The following is a 20,629-nucleotide window of genomic DNA, read 5'->3' as shown; positions in this document are numbered from 1 at the left end:
TGTATGTAACTGTATCCATAACACGCATTCTGAGAGCGTTTGGCTCGGTGGGACCGCGTTCATACTGGGGGCTTTCACCTGTTTGAGGGACACAAGATGTTGAAGACACTTGTTTATTGTTATGTTTGGAGAAGAAGATACATGAGAACATGCGCGGCTTTGTAAATACTTACAGCTCAGATTGAGGAACCTTCGGTATTTAAAACTTACCGAAACTGCTCCCGGGGCCGAGTCGCGATCGCCGCTCTGGGACCTCCCTGGAGAAAGCAACAGACAGAGGAGAGCACTGTGATCATATATAAGACTCCCAGTTTGTGCTTCTGCTCCCAGTATGTTATGGTTGATCTCCCTGCTTGAATGCAGGTGACTCAATTAAGTGTATCTCTAAATAAGGTCAAGGGGGATGGTGTTAGAGGCATTTGGTTAATTCATTTGGCGAGGCGGTAAATAGAATCTTCATGATGGGCTATTAAAGGGTTAATATTTCAGCTCATTTAGAGAGCTCCCAGGTAGGCTGACGGGACTGCCGCCTGCGCAAGCATCTTACTCAGCGGAGGGAATGCACAAACACTCCGTCACGCAAGGATTCGTAGGGAGCGGAGGGTGTTTATGCTTGTGACAGATCTCTGCTGCTCTTAATACTTTTTCCTCCCCATCATTATTTTGTATGCTCCTCGCTGCCGGTCTACATATTAGACTCGTCAGTTAGGTGGAGGTCGTGACAACCAGAAGCGACCCCCGATCTCCCATAATACGCGGAGGCCCAGACTCCTGGAGCACCGTGGTGGAGCGGCACACCTTGATGGCAGGCGGCCCACTGGTTATTTGTTTGGCCAAGAAAGGGTTAAACCTTCATATGCATTTTGAATTGAATGAATTCCTGGGACCCCCGCGAGTTTCGGCTGCATGAAGAGCTCCTGTTTAAATTAATTAGAGCGCCAAATATGCAAATATTTGGGAGGGGTTTGCTAGACCTCAAAGTCAGGTCAGGCGAGTCAGGGTTTTTTCCCCCCTTATCTGATACCGTTTTGCAGCGTTGCTGTAAAGTGAGTACAATCCTTCTGCCTGTTAGAGAAATGATCTGGAATATTCTCTCTTCGTTTATAATGACGTTCTGCGCGGTGAGATAATTACTCATTTTTACAAGAATAATAAAGCGCCCCGCGCTGACCCAATGCGATTAAGTGAGGAAAAAAATCCCATTAATGAATTAAATTAATTCCAGGCTAATAATACATTCAAATTAATCCGTTTAACCATTTACCATCAAATATTATTATTATTCATTTGAATATTTAATTTGATGTCATAATATGTCATTTTTTCCACATATTCTGCCTATTTACTTAAATATGTTATCTACCTGCCTGTGTGCTGCCATTTTGGGAGGTTTGTGGGCGTTAACTATCCCCCTCGCCTCCGTGTGACAGCGGTCCGGTCTCACTTTACGTCTCATAGTGTCACTAGAGAACGTTCAGACTCCATAGCAACATCGCAAGATACCAGACAAGGATGTGGGGGGCGTGTCTTATCATATCATGCTGTCACTCAGCGCTTAGGCTTTGCCCCCCGGCGAACAGCAGGTCGTAAAGCGAGACCTGCTATTAAATTTAATGGCAATGCAGCATCATGGGAAATAAGTCATGTGATAACTACATAGAATAAACAACTATATTTCCCTTTTAAATGTATCTGTCGCACATCAAACTTCTAACTACACCTCTTTCAAGAAAACTGCCCCGCGGGGGGGTATGTTACCCCTATGTATCTCAGCGACACAAGTAATACTGCACTTTTAACCCCCTCCCCTTATTCTAAGTATAGTCTGTCTCGTAACTCATCTTCCGCGTGTGATAGACCTTGTAATATAACTTTCACACGATGGCCATAAAGCAGCGTCGTACTGTGGGGCGGCGGATTCACGAAAGCCTAGAGAACTCACAACATGGCCGCCATCAAAACTTTGTGTCACCGAGAAAAACGCTGTGCACCTAGAAATGATTGCTTGTGTTGCAGCGCCATCTAGAGGCTAAAGTGTGGTTCTGCAACTCCTGAAAAATCCAAACAATTCAATGTTTACCCTCAAGTAGAAACCCAGAACCCACCGGCAGATCGGCCCCATCCGGCCCCCGTCTAGTCTGCCCGTTTCTCCTGCTGTTGGTTTCAACTTAGATTTAGGAGCCGTATGTCTATCCCATGCATCTTTAATACCCTCACTGTATTACCCTCTACCACTTCTGCTGGGAGGCTGTTCCACTTATCTACCAACCTCTCAGTAAGATAAAACTTCCTTACGTTCCATGTAAGCTGTTGATGGAACGCGTCAGGCTTTTTTTTTAAATTAGTCTCATTTATTAGCAAAACAACTTTTCAAAATGTATAAAGTTTCTCCATTGGAAAGTAATGTTTCAAAAGGACCCCCCCCCATACACAGCTAGCTGGGGCCAGAATGCCTAATATCTGTCCGAAGACTTTTCTGGAAAAAGCATCTGCACGGGTTACTTACGTGGTTGGGATTTGGGGCAAACTGTTTCTCTTCTCATTTTCTGTAAGAGAAAAACGTTTGGGGTCACTCGGCTGTTTTCATGGAAAACAAGGATATTTCTGGCTGTAACATAATTATCAAAGGGTTTCTGACCATCAATTATCCTTTTATACTTAAACTTGGATCAGCGAAGACAACGTGCCATTGGAACACAGGGAGTGATGGGAGTGATAAAGGGCCATTGGAACACAGGAGTGATGGGAGTAATAAAGGGCCATTGGAACACAGGAGTGATGGGAGTGATAAAGGTCCATTGGAACACAGGGAGTGATGGGAGTGATAAAGGGCCATTGGAACACAGGAGTGATGGGAGTGATAAAGGGCCATTGGAACGCAGGAGTGATGGGAGTGATAAAGGGCCATTGGAGCACAGGAGTGATGGGAGTGATAAAGGGCCATTGGAACACAGGAGTGATGGGAGTGATAAAGGGCCATTGGAACGCAGGAGTGATGGGAGTGATAAAGGGCCATTGGAACACAGGAGTGATGGGAGTGATCACTTCCAATGGCCCTTTATCACTCCCATCACTCCTGTGTCTAAGTGACATGTGTTTAAAATCCCGCGGATCAGAACAATCTTTTTGGGGTCTAATTAAGGCTTTTACGTTGTAGTTTATTTCTGTTTTTGATCTATAAAGCACAGGTTTCGCTTTTAATTCATTTGAGTCGATATAAACGTCTCCGCGCACGTGACACGCACTTATGTAATGTACATCACACGTGGAACACGCATTACCTTTCCTGGGGTGGACAATGAGGGACTCTTCTGATTCGTTCTTCAGCCGGCAGTAACCGTCGATGAGGTCCGCCATGTTTTCGGCGATGGCCAGAGACGATGTTTTGATGGCTAATGGCTTTTAAAACAAAAGTGAAATAAAATAGACATTAAAAACGGGCAGAAGGATAACAAAAAAAGCCCTCAACTTATGAATTCTTTACAATTATAAAGGAATGAGTCAGAGATGATTTACTTGAGATCAGGTGTGTTTCCAATGTGGCGTTACTAAGCCAAAATATTTCGGAAGCCGGGCCACCCCGACCTATCTCTACTACTAAGTTTTGTTGTGAAACAGGCTTATTGTACATAACGGTCTCTGTCTTCCCGCAGCTAATTCTGCGTCGTCGGCGCGTCTCGTTTACCTGAGGAGCCCCAGACACCCCCAGCAGCAGCAGCGCCCGACCGTCGTCCAGGGACGAGCATTTTATCGATTTGATCTGTTTGAATTCAGCGAAACACGTGGGCTGTGGACAGAAACGATACCGATATAATATACCAAGTGCATTAAATACACGACACCCGCCACAAGATAGGGGTCACTCAGCTGCTTTCACGGAAAACAAGGAAATTTCTGTCTGTAATATAATTACAAAAGGTTTCTAACCATCAATTAGCCTTTTATACTTAAACTTGGATCAGCAAACACAACGTGACATTGGAACACAGGAGTGATGGGAGTGATAAAGGGCCATTGGAACACAGGAGTGATGGGAGTGATAAAGGGCCATTGGAACGCAGGAGTGATGGGCGTGATAAAGGGCCATTGGAACACAGGAGTGATGGGAGTGATAAAGGGCCATTGGAACACAGGAGTGATGGGAGTGATAAAGGGCCGTTGGAACACAGGAGTGATGGGAGTGATAAAGGGCCATTGGCACACAGGAGTGATGGGAGTGATAAAGGACCATTGGAATACAGGAGTGATGGGAGTGATAAAGGGCCATTGGAACACAGGAGTGATGGGAGTGATAAAGGACCATTGGAATACAGGATTGATGGGAGTGATAAAGGACCATTGGGACACAGAAGTGATGGGAGTGATAAAGGGCCATTGGAACACAGGAGTGATGGCAGTGATAAAGGGCCATTGGAGCACAGGAGTGATGGGAGTGATAAAGGGCCATTGGCACACAGGAGTGATGGGAGTGATAAAGGACCATTGGAATACAGGATTGATGGGAGTGATAAAGGACCATTGGGACACAGAAGTGATGGGAGTGATAAAGGGCCATTGGAACACAGGAGTGATGGCAGTGATAAAGGGCTATTGGGACACAGGAGTGATGGGAGTGATAAAGGGCCATCGGAACACAGGAGTGATGAGAGTGATAAAGGGCCATTGGGACACAGGAGTGATGGGGGTGATAAAGGACCATTGGGACACAGGAGTGATGGGAGTGATAAAGGGCCATCGGAACACAGGAGTGATGAGAGTGATAAAGGGCCATTGGGACACAGGAGTGATGGGAGTGATAAAGGGCCATTATAACCCAGGAGTGATGGGAGTGATAAAGTGCCTCTGTACGCCTATGAAGAGATTCCATTAAAAATCAGCCGTTTTCAGCTACGATAGTGATTTACAGCATTAACCCCGTCTGCGCTGGATTTCTGATCCATTTCATGATATTTTCAGGTACAAAATTTGCATTTCTTTTAGAAACAAGGGAATTTCTAAATGACCCCAAACTTCCAATGGCACATAAAAAAAGATTTAAAAAAAAATCAAGTTTAATGACTTGGTGCGGAGCAGTGACCAGGATTAGCCACTAGGGGGAGATTCTGGAATTTCCAGGTGGAATCTTTTATCTCATTGTATATATATATATATATATATATATATATATATATATATACACACACACACACATTATAAATGTATATAATGCTTTGTACAGCTCCCATAATGCTCATCCAGCAATCGGATCTACCCATTTGAGATAAATCGGTATTATGTTCCCGGCCCCTACAGGGTAACCCATGCTGGATAGCATAATTAATTAACCCCTAGAGAACCCCATCAGGCAAATGCAACACCATACAAAACATGTATGTGGCATAGCCAGCATTATCTAATCAATCCGCTGTCTCCTTCCACCACCCATACAACGGCTGCCTGAACCAATCAGCAACAATCAGCAACTTAGGGGAGAGATAACTTAATGGGGAGGAATAAACGTGCAGATCCTGAAAACAGGATGTTAAGATGGCGTTAATAAATCAATGGTTAATAGATAAAATCTGTGATAAAATGGTGATTTCCCAGACCCCTGTGCTCCCCATACCTTGCCATCTTTGCTGGTAAGCTGCCGGATCCCTTTAGGACCAATGACCAGATCTACGGTGATGCTCCATCCTTGCTGGAAGAGAAGATCGGGGAAAAAGCACAATTTAGCAACTTTATTCAATGTAGTCGATTGTACAGCGCTGCGAAATATGACGGCGCCATATAAATCCATAAATAAGAATAATAAAGAAACAGAATGATAGCACCTGGCCGCCATCTTGCTTTCACACAGACCTCACAGTTAAATGTTACTCGAGGCAACGGGGGATTTGCTGAAAAGAGCTTGCAATCTAATGATACCTTGCTGTCGGGTGAGTTTGGAAATTGGTCATAATGGTTCGAAAGCGGTCTTATCGCTATAGCGGCCAATGGGATGGCCCAATCAGCAGTACAGTGTTTTTGGTTGCTATGGTAATAGCACCACATTAGAAACCTTGTACCGGGACACTTACTTGTAATCTCACCTCGAAATACAAAATATTTGTCGTATAAACATGGTGGGAGTCCCATAAATTAATACAACCGTTTCATATCGATTTTGTTCGTTTCCAGGGATAAAACAATTATCGAAACATGAATATTTTCTAAGAAATATAAATAGGGAACAATTCATAATAAAGCTTTTTGCGTAAATAAATTATTTACTGAACCCACCAATAGCTAATCGGCGGAATTGTTCTAGAAGCAATTAGTTAAGCAGTAAACCTCACAGATGCCAGGGTCGGTGGCAGCCCGTGGCAGAGCCTGCATTATCTAATCAGCTTCCTGTCCTGAAGTTCTCTCCCTCCTCCTCCACCCTTACAAAAGTCCGCCTCAACCAATCAGCGACAGTCAGCTTCCCGCAAGGCATTATAAAAGCGTAGGACCCACCGCCAGCTCGCATCTGTAGGTTTCCTGGTCGATGGAGGTGAAGCTGGACAGCGTGCTCAGGAACCTCATGATGCACTCGTCCTCGCGCAGGGAGCCGTACTGCTGGAACGTCTGCTGGATCATCTTACGGAACTGCTTGGGCTGCGGAGAAATTCACCAAAAAGCAACTGCGGGTGAAATTGTTACGTTGAACTATGACATCATAGCGTTACATTATAGAATGCTCAAGGAGATCATGGTTTGTTTTTTTTTTGGGAGGGGGGTTTGGGGGCGTCTAATTTTCAGAGATGTGCTGTTTTCCTTACCTTCAGACTTTCCTGCATCTGTTTCGGGAAGAACAAATCCAGTCCTACCTCCTTCCTAAAAATATCGAGACGTAAGAACGATTAAGTTTGGGGTTTTTTATGTGGATATAAAACATGCACATTTTATCACCCAGGATGATTTCATATTTAGTTAAAAAATATATCTCTCTTCCTAATTCCAGGTGAAGCAGTGGTTGGGGGCAGGGGGGTACATAGGTCTGCACTTCTTCCACAGAAAACTGAGTTCTACAGCCTTAAAAGCCCTGGTAATGTGTATAAAAACATTATTTCATTTAACTCCGCCCCCAGCTGCCTCTACTGAAAGCAGGAAGCATTCGTTAGTACACTTCCTGCACATGCTCAGTAGCACTCCAATGGAAATCAATAGGAAAATTAACAGCCAATCACATCTATTCCAGCGGAACACTGACGTTTTACCACCATACAACTCCAGATGAAGCAGTGGTTGGGGGAGGGGGGGTTGTACATAGCTCTGCACTTCTTCCCCAGTTTGGCGTTGGGAGGCCCTATAGATCATTGGCTGCATCCTGTTGGTTGGGGGAGGATCTAGAGACAATACAGCCAATAGGAAAGGGAACTCACGGAATGTATTTTATTAATTATTATTTATTATATTTATATTTATGAATTATTTTATTAAATTATTAATATAATCATATATTTGTATTTTTTTATTTCCTTTTAATTTGGAAAGCTAGTAAAGTAGAATTCAGTTTAACAAAAAAGTCTGTATTAGAAGTAAGCATTTCCTGTTACACGATGACGCGTCGGCGTGTTTGTCATTAGTACCGAAGCGTGAACGCGCCCCGTCCCCTGTGGCTTCTCACAGGATGTATGTGGGGGCCTGATTCTCAGACCAGAGAGCTAAACGCCCGCAACGAGACAGGGAACTCATATATATTATTCCGCCGCCATATTCAAGCAGCCAATCAGTAGCAAGAATGATTGCAACGGCCTGACCCCCCCCCCCAGTCCGGTTATGCGCCGTGCAGGAGATGCGCATCCCGTGCCGTGTGTTACACTTACTCGAGGAAATCAAAGTTGGATCTCTTCTCCAGGGCATTGTGAGGCATGTCTTTATAAAACCTCCTGTAAAACAAACAAACCGTTGGGAAAATATATATTTAATAAGTGAAAAAAAAAATATAGGCATTTAAAGGTTAAAAAAAACTCTCAGTCTCTTTTTCCTCTCCTAACGCCCCCTCTTTTCTAGGAGGTCAGAATGTTTGCTGGGTATGAGGGTATCGCAGAAACATTATTTCCTTTAACTCCGCCCCCAGCTGCCTCTACTGAAAGCAGGAAGCGTCCGTTAGTACACTTCCTGCACATGCTCAGTAGCGCTCCAATTGAAATCAATAGAAAAATTAACAGCCAATCACATCTATTCCAGCAGAACACTGACGTTTTACCGTCATAATTCGATTGGCTGACGACACTGCCTTTCTACCAAATATGGTTCTTCGTATGCTTCCTGGTTCAAGAAGATGCAGCCCAGTGAGGCGTTAATTAAATGAGACAATATGCATTAAATAGATTTTAATAATTTTGGGACGACACTGTTCCTTTAAAATGTGATTTAAATAAAAAAATATTTTATATTAAAAAAAAATCCTCACTCGGTAATATCAATAAGTAGAACCGGCTCCCACATACGCTCACTTAATTCACTTTGATGCCCTGGTTGTGGCGATAGAATGACCCCAGGAGACCTGCCGACCCCCTACAGACACATAACGCTCAGGACTGCTTACCGGAGCTCGAGGCAGCCCAGCTGTAACGCCATCCCTTCGCTGACTTTCGTGGCGTACTGCTGCATGTAATCATTCCTGAGCTGCGGACGAAAGACCCCACAAAACATTACCCAAGTCACTCCCATCGATGTCATCACCGCTGGCGGCCCCCCGGGTTTGATCCGGAGTCTCCGGGTGAAGCCCTCCTTCTCTGGGTCTCCGGGTCACTTCGCTCTGCCTCCGGGCAGAGAAGTGACATTTGGTCATATTTACGGGCACCTCTCCTCCTACTGTTCATTAACCATACATTATACGGGGCCGGCTCAGCCCTCTCCGCAGGAGAAGCCCCAGGGGCCGGCCCGTCTTACATTATAGTGAATTCAGTGGGTTAAATTCCCGGGTTGGTGAATACATCCTTTGTGGAATATGATGTCACTTTGGAGGGAAAACACCTCATAAATATATATATAATTCATTAGAGCTGGAGAGGGGTTTATGAAGTTGAAAGGGACGTTCGGTCCGTGGAGTTTAAAGGGCATTAACACCTAAGCGCATTGCTAGGTCATCAAGAGCTTCAAACGCTTTAAAGATGAACATAAAGACTGTCTAAAAATAGTATTTACACCTCAAACCTCTTAGAGTAACTTCTCTCATTCTCAGAATGTTCTATGTAAAGTGTACATTTTGTATTTCCTGCTTTATACGGCAGGACTGTCCCATGAGAAATGGTACAGTTGGGCAGTATGCGACTGTGCCTTTAAGATACAGGATAAGAGAAACCGAACTAACCTGCTGATAAAAATACAGCAGCGTGGTTTTGTCTTTCTTGAAGGATTCAGTATAGTCATCCGGCAGATAGCGGATCCGGAGGTCGTACCTGGAAAACGACAGAAAACGAGTATTTTCAGAAAAATGATTACTTATGCAAAAAAACAGCATTTTATAATAAAAGATCCTTCAACCTCACACCATGAAACGTATCCAAGATAGTTTGGGGTCTATGCAATAAATCAGTATTTAATGATACCCCTGGGTATTGAAAGCAGCTAAGCTTATCGCGGTCGGAATTTGCCCAAATCTCAAGGTTTTTTACCCCAATCTCAGAGTAAATGGGCAGATCCTCGGGGTTTTACAGTCAAGAGCCAACTCCTTCATGCCCTACTCTGATTTAATGTTACCGGAACATTCTGATGGGTGGTTTTCTCCCTGCTATATCACAGCAGGAATCCCTGCTTGAAAACAGGTGACTTTATTCTTCACCTCCTGAGGAGTCATGGTTTAGTTATTAGGTTTCTGTTATTAACGTGTGACTTCTCTACTTCTCTTCTCCTAATACTTTGGGCAACCCGTAGAAGATTGGGCACCGGGGTGACCCCCCATATATAAGCAATTAAGCCCCACTCCTGATGATGGCCTTTAGATGTATAGTTAATTATTAAATGCAGACAGCATTCTGCCGGTTGGGTGGCGTGCTTGAACAAAGGTGACCACCTGCCTCCTTTTAATGGGGAACCTTCCTAGGAAATGTATCATGCTGGACAGTCCAGCCCTGCAGGATACCGGAGAAAAATGTTTAAAAAATAAATAAATCAGAAAATTAACAAAATAAACGTGAATTTCGTGGGGAAAAACGTTTGGGGGCCGACAGGGGCCGCTGGCCAACTTTGTGTGATAGGTTCTTCTAGTGATGAAAATGATGGTATATTATAGAAACGTCGAGAAGGTTTTATTTGTGATGAAGAACCGACTCCTTCACAGCATTTTTTCTCTTCAATCAATGGAAATAGTTCGTTTAACCCCTTCTATACTAGGCTGGGGGGCCGAATGGGGCCACAAGTTATTTCAATGTAATAGTCCATCCAGCCATCTATAGTCAGAAATATATAAATAATAGATATAATAAAAAAAATAAAAACTATAAAATAAAAACCTCAACTCAGAAGTATTAAAACAATTATTTTATTATTATGTAATGTGAAAAACTTTTTTTTCCCCCTTTTAAATATATTTTTTGATTTTAATAAATATCACGTTATTTGTATTAATATTATTTCGGCAGAAGGCTCTACTAGCCCTGAAATATTCAATGTATAATTTGTGTGGAAAACGGGGCAAAAAATAAAAAAAAATCTTTGGTCTTTCGGGTATGAGACCCTTGGGCACAACGGGGTTAAAAGTGAGGGGCAATTTTTTTTTTTCATTGAATAAAAGATCTGCGGCTGAACTAGCGTTATTTACTCAATCTCCTGTCCGGAAGCTCTCTCCCTTCTCCTCTGGCTGCCTGAACCAATCAGCAACAATCAGCAACTTAACAACAGGGGAGAGATAACTCAATGGGGAGGAATAAATCATGCAGAACCCGAGAACAGGAAGTTAAGAGGACTGCTCCCGAGGGATAAATATAAAGGATTTCTACATCTCTGTTATTTTAATCGGGACCTGCCGTTACGTGGAGTTATTATGCAGGATTTATAAATTTAGTGAAAAAATCCATTTTAAGGTTCTCCGGTTACCATGGAGAAAAGTGTAAATTTTCACGGAATTGTTTCTAACGTTTGCGGGTTTCTGGCCCTGGGGTATAAACTGCATTAACACTCTTTGGCTTCGCACTTCTCTGCCGAAGTGCAAACAACGCAAAAAAAAAATGAATCCGCAGGTGAAAATTAGCCAAATCAACACATTCCGTGTATTTTGTGCTGACTTTTACTAGAAAATAATGTTTTTTTAAGTGTTTTAGTGCTTTGTGTTCTACGTTCCATAGAATTCCTTTGTAATAACGCCTCGGAACCGTGCAATCACCGCGCCGTAGACGCCCGGGAACCGGCGTTTTCGGTTTTATACATAGATTTTTTTATTTTATTGTTTTCTAAACCCCCCCCCCCAAAAAAAATGATTTAAATGTTTAGAAACGGTCATCAAATATTATTGGGTACAGAAGCGATAAAATAGATAAAATAGCAGAAGCAACTCGAGGAGAGCACCAAGCGTTTTTATTATTCTAGCATCAGATACAGCTTCAAAAATATTGGCCGTTTACTTTTTCACCCCAGTTGTAGTTTTTGCCCCATAATATAAAGTTTTCAGGCAGCTGCATATCAGCCGTTTGTATGATTCTCGCTCTGTTATCTGATCCCCGATCTACTAAACCCCCCGACTCCTTATCATCCTGCCTGTGGGGAACAATAGAATGGCTCAGTCTTAATCACCAACAGGACTCTCTGACTAATGAAAGTCTATGGAGGAACGGACTTCATTAGCATCGCCATAAAGCATCAGCTCAGTGTGGTGTTTGAGCCGGGAAAGCGCTGGGGGTTATTTCTAGGGATATAGTCAGTCTCTTTGCTTTGTGTTGAGACACGAAGCCCAAATCAAATATTTAGTGGTTTATATTCCCGGTTTTGTGGGTTTTCGGTGTTTTGAGGGAATTTCACTAAATCTGGAGGCTGAATACGGAACGGAAACTTAGCAGTAAAAGCAGCAGAGAAATCCCGTTTACCTCCATTCTGCCTCCAAGTGCAGGCACTCGTACTTTTCCTGGACTTCTCCGACGGTCAGGTCGGGATGCAGCCAGTGAATCTCATCGGATTTCAGGTGCTTCAGGCGCAGTCCGTAACACTCCACGTGCTGGATATCCGGACCGATCCTCCCGCTCAGAAGGATGGAGCTGATGATTTCCTACAAGGAGAAACAAAAGGGTTAAAAACCTCTTTCCGCACTTCGTACAAAGAGAAACAATCATTAACACTTTCACCTCCTGTCAGCTTCATTTACGTCTCCTTTATATAAATGATCCACTTCATTTACCCAGAATACCATTTCCTAATATATAAATAGATCAGGGGGAGAGAAGAGAGAGAGAGAGGATGGGAGAGAAGAGAGAGAGAGGATGGGAGAGAAGAGAGAGGATGGGAGAGAAGAGAGAGACAGGATGGGATGTGAGAGAAGAGAGAGAGAGAGAGAGGATGGGAGAGAAGAGAGAGAGAGGGGATGGGAGAGAAGAGGGAGAGAGAGAGGATGGGAGAGAAGAGAGAGAGAGGGGATGGGAGAGAACAGAGAGAGGTGATGGGAGAGAAGAGGGAGAGAGAGAGGATGGGAGAGAGAGAGAGAGAGAGAGGGGATGGGAGAGAAGAGAGAGGGGATGGGAGAGAAGAGAGAGAGGATGATCCACTTCATTGACCCAGAATACCATATCCTAATATATAAATAGATCAGGGGGAGAGAAGAGAGAGAGGATGGGAGAGAAGAGAGAGACAGGATGGGAGAGAAGAGAGAGACAGGATGGGAGAGAAGAGAGAGACAGGATGGGAGAGAAGAGGGAGAGAGAGAGGATGGGAGAGAAGAGAGAGAGGGGATGGGAGAGAAGAGAGAGAGGGGATGGGAGAGAAGAGAGAGAGGGGATGGGAGAGAAGAGAGAGAGGGGATGGGAGAGAAGAGGGAGAGAGGATGGGAGAGAAGAGAGAGAGGGGATGGGAGAGAAGAGAGAGAGGGGATGGGAGAGAAGAGAGAGAGAGGATGGGAGAGAAGAGAGAGAGGGGATGGGAGAGAAGAGGGAGAGAGAGAGGATGAGAGAGAAGAGAGAGAGGGGATAGGAGAGAAGAGGGAGAGAGGGGATGGGAGAGAAGCGGGAGAGAGAGAGAGAGGATGGAAGAGAAGAGAGAGAGGGGATGGGAGAGAAGAGAGAGAGGGGATGGGAGAGAAGAGAGAGAGGGGATGGGAGAGAAGAGAGAGAGGGGATGGGAGAGAAGAGGGAGAGAGAGAGAGGATGAGAGAGAAGAGAGAGAGGGGATAGGAGAGAAGAGGGAGAGAGGGGATGGGAGAGAAGCGGGAGAGAGAGAGAGAGAGAGGATGGGAGAGAAGAGAGAGAGGGGATGGGAGAGAAGAGAGAGAGGGGATGAGAGAGAAGAGGGAGAGAGAGAGGATGAGAGAGAAGAGAGAGAGAGAGAGGGGATGGGAGAGAAGAGGGGGGAGAGAGAGAGAACAGAGAGAGGTGATGGGAGAGAAGAGGGAGAGAGAGAGGATGGGAGAGAAGAGAGAGGGGATGGGAGAGAAGAGAGAGAGAGAGAGAGAGAGAGAGAGAAAAGGCATGGGGAGAGGAGAGAGAGGGGATGGGAGAGAAGAGGGAGAGAGAGGAGAGAGAGAGGGCATGGGGAGAGGAGAGAGAGGGGATGAGACATTTAAATACATGGAGATTTAACAAAGTACAGAGTTTATTAATTTAAATGAAAACGGGTAATATGTATATAAATGATATATATTTGATATACGTTTTATTGTATGATGGATATGTCTCCTGACATGTGATGATATAATAAAAAATTAGTGAGGGAGGGGGAGAAACGGCAGAAGCGGCCCCCGGAGCGTGAAGCCCACTTAATAACATTAATAACATTCATAACATCAATAACATTACTCACAGTATGAGACACTTACAAATCATTTTTGTCGTCCTTGAATTTTCATGACAGGTGGAGCGCTGACTCAGACTCTGTTTATCTAAACGAGCGCCCAAAACGCGCTAAAACCAACGGGTTTTACCAACACATCGAGAAAAGTGACTTCTCTCCCGTTCAGCACATATAATCTGAGCAATACTCTTTCCTTATCGTATATATATATATATATATTATTCACACACACTATATACACTATATATATATATATATACACATACACACACTACCGCTCAAAGGTTTGGGGTCACTTAGAAACCTTGTTCTTTGAAAGAAAAGCACATTTTGTCCATTAAAATAACATGAAATGGATCAGAAATCCAACGCAGACGGGGTTAATGTTGTAAATGATTATTGTGGCTGGAAACGGCTGATTTTTAATGGAATCTCTTCATGGGCCTACAGAGACCCTTTATCTCTCCCATCACTCCTGTGTTCCAATGGCCCTTTTATCACTCCCATCACTCCTGTGTCCCAATGGCCCTTTATCTCTCCCATCACTCCTGTGTTCCAATGGCCCTTTTATCACTCCCATCACTCCTGTGTCCCAATGGCCCTTTATCACTCCCATCACTCCTGTGTTCCAATGGCCCTTTTATCACTCCCATCACTCCAGTGTTCCAATGGCCCTTTATCACTCCCATCACTCCTGTGTTCCAATGGCCCTTTATCACTCCCATCACTCCTGTGTTCCAATGGCCCTTTATCACTCCCATCACTCCCGTGTTCCAATGGCCCTTTATCACTCCCATCACTCCTATGTTCCAATGGCCCTTTATCACTCCCATCACTCCTGTGTTCCAATGGCCCTTTATCACTCCCATCACTCCTGTGTCCCAATGGCCCTTTATCACTCCCATCACTCCTGTGTTCCAATGGCACGTTGTGTTCGCTGATCCAAGTTTAAGTATAAAAGGATAATTGATGGTTAGAAACCCTTTTATAATTATGTTACAGCCAGAAATGTCCTTGTTTTCCATGAAAACAGCGAAACATCAGTGGTAAGGGGAGCGGCCAGACTGCAGAGAAGATCCCCGGTCATTCTGGGACTAAACCGAAAGATTTGGGCAAAACTGGCAGATCACTTTAATGAAGCAATCTGCTGTTTCTATACACATTATCGGGGCTTTTAGGGCAGTAGAACCCTGTGATACCCTCATACTCAGCAAACATTCCGAGCTCCTAGAAAAGAGGGGCATCAGGGGAGGAGAGAGGGACTGGCCAAACTAAGTATGGACACTTGGAAGGTATGAAATATTTGGATGATAATAGCTTGGTTAATAACCCCCAATAAGTGATTTATAGAATGCAGTGTAACGATACACGGGGCAGGTATTAGGCTCAGGGTTTGTATCTGCGGCTCCTGCGCAGGATTATTTTCAGACTAGGAGAACGATGTTCGTGGATTGAGATGACGCTCAGTAATTGCTGCCCCCCCCGTACCCCGCGGCAGCCTACGCATCTCTACCGAACACAACGAGAAAGAGAGAAAAGAGCAGCGAGCGCCTCGTCTCGTGTTCAGGCCTATCTCTGCAGCAGCAGCTTCTGCCGTACGCTGGGAGACGCAGCCCGGGAGGGGTTAAACCCCACACAAGACTTCAGTCACTGCGGCGGGATGGGGGGGAGCGAACGCGGCTTCCGATGGAACCGCGGCACAAATTGCTCCACAGATCCCCCCAGCCGACCCGTCGTCACTACAGAGGACTGCACAGAGCGGGCACAGTCCGCCCAAAGCTGCCCAATGCCAAAAAGATTTGGGCGCCAGGATATGACATCATTTTTTGACACCCAGCAGCAGGGCCGGACTGGCCCACCGGGATACCGGGAAATTTCCCGGTGGGCCGGCCGGTCCGTGGGCCGCTCCGCCCAGTCAGCCAACATTCAAAGCGGCCGTAAGTGTTGTAAATACACAACACGTGCGGCTGCAACGTAAGACAGCCGCTGAGCGGTTGCGAGCAAGCTTCAAATCGGCCAATGCGCGGCCGCCTGTCCGCCTCCACCGGCCACTGATGAAATTAAAGCGGCTGGTGTGGACACAACGTGCCACCCAATGGCCTTTCCGCTGCTCTTCGTTCCACCCCACAAAAGGGGTGGGACGAAGGCCATTGGGCGGCGCGTTGCGTGCACAGCAACCGCTTTAATTTCATCAGTGGCCGGTGAAGGCGGGCTGACGGTGCCGCAGCTCTTCGTCCCACCCCACAACACATTCAACACAGCTGTGCGGCTGTAGCGTAAGACAGCCGCTGAGCGGCTGCAAGGAAAGTTCAAAGCGGCCATTGCGTGGCCGCCAGTCCGCCTCCACCAGCCACTAATGAAATTAAAGTGGCTGGTGTGCACACAACGCGCCGCCCAATGGCCTTGCCGCTGCTCTTGCCCCCTTTTGTGGGGGTGGGACGAAGGCCATTGGGCAGCGCATTGCGTGACGGCTGCGCAGTGGCCGCTTTGAATTTTGCTCGCAGTCGCTTAGCAGCCGTCTTATGCTGCAGCCGTACGGCGGCTGTGTGGAACATGTTGTGGGGTGGGACGAAGAGCTGCGGCATGGCCATTGGGCGGCGCGGTGACACTCAAGGAGGCGGGCTCAGCCTCACAGAAGTGTTCCTCGTGACAGGGAAAGGATCGTCGCGTCGACGAGGAGAGCAGGAGAAAAAAAACAAAAACACAAAACTTTAAGTACCGGTATTAGTATTACCAAAATATAGTAATGGGGTTAAAGAGGAAAGCAGACCAATATTCAAAGGAGATTTAATTTCATTAAATTTTAAAATTAAATAATACAAAAGGAGGGGGTGGCTGGGGGTAATACACATGGCAGTGGGGGGGGGGCATCAATAAAAGACAAGTGTGTTTCACAAAAGTGTTAGGGGCATCAAGGGAGGGGGTTAGCTGGGGTATCACATAAATCAATGCTGGGGGCGGCAATACCCAAGGGTGTGGGGGAATAAAGGCACAAAAGGGGCAATACCCAAGTTTGTGTTGTGAGGGGAAGACAGTAATCAATACTAAAGGAGGACCTGGCTGGGGCATCAATACACAAGGGGATTAATGACAGGGGGAGTTAATGACAAAGCAGCGTAGAACATAGTGTTTTATGCTTCAGTATGGCAGAGGCTGTCCTGGTGTGCGTGTGTCTGGGTGTCGGTGTGTACTGTACTTACTGTAGTAATAAATTGATTTATTTAATTTTTACTTATCCAGAGATAAAACGCCCTCCTGAATTTGTTGTCACTTCAGAGGACAAAACTTTCTAGGCCCAGAAATGAGTGAGAGGAAAAGTAAAGGTATTGTGTTATTTACTCTTATTTTAATCTGCATATTTTATCACAAAGGGTTAATTGCAGAAACTTCAATGGTGGTTGGGATCTTCAGAGTGAAACCCAATTTTGTTTGTTATTCCCTGGTTGGTTTCACAGTCCTTCCCCCTTAAGAGAGGACCTTTTACTTAAACATACTGGCAGACCACTTTGCACCATGAACTGCGTACATTAAAAATAATAATAATAATAATGTATCTGGGCTGAGGTATTCATTGGATGATGCAGCGCTAGAACAGTTGTGGTATTAATAGCCAAAAGGGTCTTACAAGAATATCGTGAAAAATAATGTGATCACTGTTTTGTTCCACTGAATAAAATGGAACTTTTCATCAGTAGCAAATGTTTTGATCCCATTATGTGTAATGTATTTCATTCATTAGGGCCTTTTAACACTTTTGCTTTCTGGCATTTTAATACAAATAATATGATAAAAATAATGTTTTAAAGCTCTTTGTATTGCAAGTAGTGTGACGCGGGTATGTATAAGGGGTGCTTGAGGGTATAAGAGCTCGAACGCGAGATAAACTATATGGGGCTGCTCTCCAAATGTTTCCAGGGCTGCTTTTCAGTCCCAGTCCGGCCCTGCCCAGCAGCAAGACGCTGTGGCCACGTCTGGGAGCTTCCAAGGGTTTGCTGCCCAGATCTCTGTCTCTTCAGGGGGTGTGGCTAGCAACCATTCGACATTAAATAGGAGTAGAAGTAGGCAGGAAGTGGGTGGCACCTGTGAGTGGAGTGGGAGTGGCCAAAAGGAACTGACCAGGAGACCCATGGAAGCAGAGATTCCCCCCGGAGACTCCAGGCCAAACCCAGCAGGTTCTACTGTTGGCTGGTGAATTTTTTTTAAACTTTATTTCTAAGTCAAAGCAGCAGTATACTCTGTATCTGGTTTAATAAATTGCTGTTGCCGGGGATAAACTAGTTTTTTTTCTGAAAAATAATGATTTATCTGGTTTGAGATCACTGATATATTTGTTTTCCAATTAAATAAATTGGCTAGTGAGAATTTCTTAAAGCATTAAACGTGCTGCATGCTAAAAATATAATTTACCTTTAATCTTATAATTATTATTATTTATTGATTTGTATATCGCCTGCATATTCCGCAGCGCTGTACAATGGGTAAACAGGACTTCACGACTAGCGCATCGCGTAACACTTTGGACTTACAGGAACTGACGGTTAGGAGAGCCCTGGACAAAGAGCTTACAATCTAGAAGACGATGAATAAGGGTCTACAAAGAAGAGAGCTGGCGGACTGTCTCCTGAAAAGCGAGACCTTCTGTCGCCGGGGTTGCCAGGCCGATCCGACAGTTTTGATCCCGGCAGCGTGTCCTTGAACAATGAAAACACCGTGCAGGATTCAATCTGTGAAGGTCGTCGAGGGAGCCGCGCAAGAAAGCGTGGGCGAAACGTCGTCATGTTCTCTATTCGATGGATCTCTTCACAATCAGGACGTCTCGCTCCGATGAAATAAATAAAAAAGAACGCGGAACAAACACAGCAACGCGCGTTACATCAATCTCCCGGTGATTCATCCGCGCCGTACACCAATCCGCTTCACATATCTGTCTCTATTAAAACTCCCAGAGCAACACTCTGAAGGGTTAAAAGAGATCATTCATGTGTATATATATATATATTAAGATTATTATTATTAATCATGTATATATATATATATATACACATATATATAACATTTATAATATAGAAAACAATATATATATTAGAATTATTATTATTAATAATTTATATATATAATGTATATAATATAGAAAACTATTATAAACCGGTATATATATATATATATATGTATATATATTTGGATTATTATTTATAATCATTTATATATATATTATTATTATTATCTTTTATTTATATAGCGCCAACAGTTTACGCAGCGCTTGATACAATACATAAATTCAAGGCGTCTGGCAAGACGAGAACTGACAGACTGAGACAAACAGATACATTAGGAGAGCTCGGCTCGCAAGCTTACAATCTATTTAATATAGAAAACAATAATATATATATATATTGGGATTATAATTAATAATCATTTATATATCTAATGGATATAATATAGAAAACTATATACCGGTATATTAGCATTATTATTATTATTGTTAAAATATATCATTTTATTATTATTTTTTTTATTTTTTATTTTTTTTGTCATGTAAAAAATTAAGTTAAATTTATTATAAACAATGCATTAAATGCAAAGGTGAACTTTCAGATACTTTAGAAGTAATGTTTACTTTACTGAGAGGGTGGTAGGTAAGTGGATCAGCCTCCCAGCAGAGGTGGTAGAGGGTAATACAGTGAGGGGATTAAACATGCATGGGATAGACATACGGCTCCTGAATCTAAGACGAGACCAACGGCTGATTAAGGTTTGAGTCGTTACAGCAGGAGGAAATAGTTGGAAATACAAGGTTGAGGCTTTTTTCTCGAGACATCAACCCCATTTATTTATCAACCTCTACCACGTATACTGGGAGGCTGTTGCACGTACCTACTATCCTCTCAGTAAAGGATGGTCCCCCGCCGATGCATTGTTACTGATATACAGAAGATTCATGGCTGTGCTCCGGAACGTTCCGACGCGGGTTATAAGTCCTGTTACCAGAAGAAGGCCGAGGAGCCCCAGACTCACCCGGATCTCGGTATGGATGCTGCACTTCACCAGTTTGAAGTTCTTCACAAGATTGGAGCTGTTGCTATGGAAACACACTTTGAGGATCCTCGTGTCTTCCTTGCTGACGTCTCCATCAAGCAGCGGCTCGGCGGGTGCGTCCGGCCGGATAAACGTCCCCCCTCGCGAGCGGCTTAAAGCGTCCAGAGACATCCCGGAGCCCAAAGAGGAGCCGCCTAGGAAGAGCGCATCCCGTATCTGCGGAAAAAAGAGAGGGCCGAGCCGTGAGATACAACTACACATGCACACTTCCCCGCGGTCAATCCCGCAGTCCCAACGTACAGCGGGCCAGAGAAACTTTCAGGGATCGTCCCGTCTTGTGTGAAGAAATCACATATAAGCCACTCAATAGAATCATCAACAATTAGGACTGACACAAAAAAAACACACAATTTAAAGCAGATTTGTCACTTTTCCCACAATCTCCATTTTTTAGTTCTATACACAAAATAAAGTGATATAATTATATATACACACATCGTGAACTAGGAATTACTAAAAAGGTTAAATTGCCCTCAAAATATATTAGTTTCTTCGGGTAAAGTGTCAGCAGTTACTAGAATCAGATTCAAAATGTCAAAAAATAGTTTTTTTTAAAAAATATTGCACTTTTTCCTTTTTTTTGTACAAATTTGTA

General features: G+C 44.2%; 1 protein-coding gene across 1 annotated transcript in view; it reads right to left on the bottom strand.

Annotated features, from left to right (window-relative positions):
* PTK2B (protein tyrosine kinase 2 beta) overlaps positions 1 to 20,185 on the bottom strand; it is a 37,902-nt gene extending 17,717 nt beyond the window's left edge. Inside the window, exons 1-12 of the mRNA XM_053460737.1 lie at positions 19,954 to 20,185; positions 12,030 to 12,208; positions 9,323 to 9,410; positions 8,555 to 8,634; positions 7,830 to 7,892; positions 6,783 to 6,837; positions 6,478 to 6,618; positions 5,606 to 5,680; positions 3,686 to 3,787; positions 3,282 to 3,399; positions 2,507 to 2,546; positions 211 to 257 (exon numbers count right to left, since the gene is read on the bottom strand). Of these exons, the coding sequence (XP_053316712.1) occupies positions 211 to 257; positions 2,507 to 2,546; positions 3,282 to 3,399; positions 3,686 to 3,787; positions 5,606 to 5,680; positions 6,478 to 6,618; positions 6,783 to 6,837; positions 7,830 to 7,892; positions 8,555 to 8,634; positions 9,323 to 9,410; positions 12,030 to 12,208; positions 19,954 to 20,145 (1,180 nt within the window). The 5' untranslated portion in view covers positions 20,146 to 20,185. The remainder of the gene's footprint in view (positions 1 to 210; positions 258 to 2,506; positions 2,547 to 3,281; positions 3,400 to 3,685; positions 3,788 to 5,605; positions 5,681 to 6,477; positions 6,619 to 6,782; positions 6,838 to 7,829; positions 7,893 to 8,554; positions 8,635 to 9,322; positions 9,411 to 12,029; positions 12,209 to 19,953) is intronic.
* Between the last annotated feature and the right edge of the window lie 444 nt (positions 20,186 to 20,629).

Source organism: Spea bombifrons, chromosome 3 (genome assembly GCF_027358695.1).
Source record: "Spea bombifrons isolate aSpeBom1 chromosome 3, aSpeBom1.2.pri, whole genome shotgun sequence".
NCBI lineage: Eukaryota > Metazoa > Chordata > Amphibia > Anura > Pelobatidae > Spea > Spea bombifrons.
This window is presented reverse-complemented; position numbering and strand designations above follow the sequence as displayed.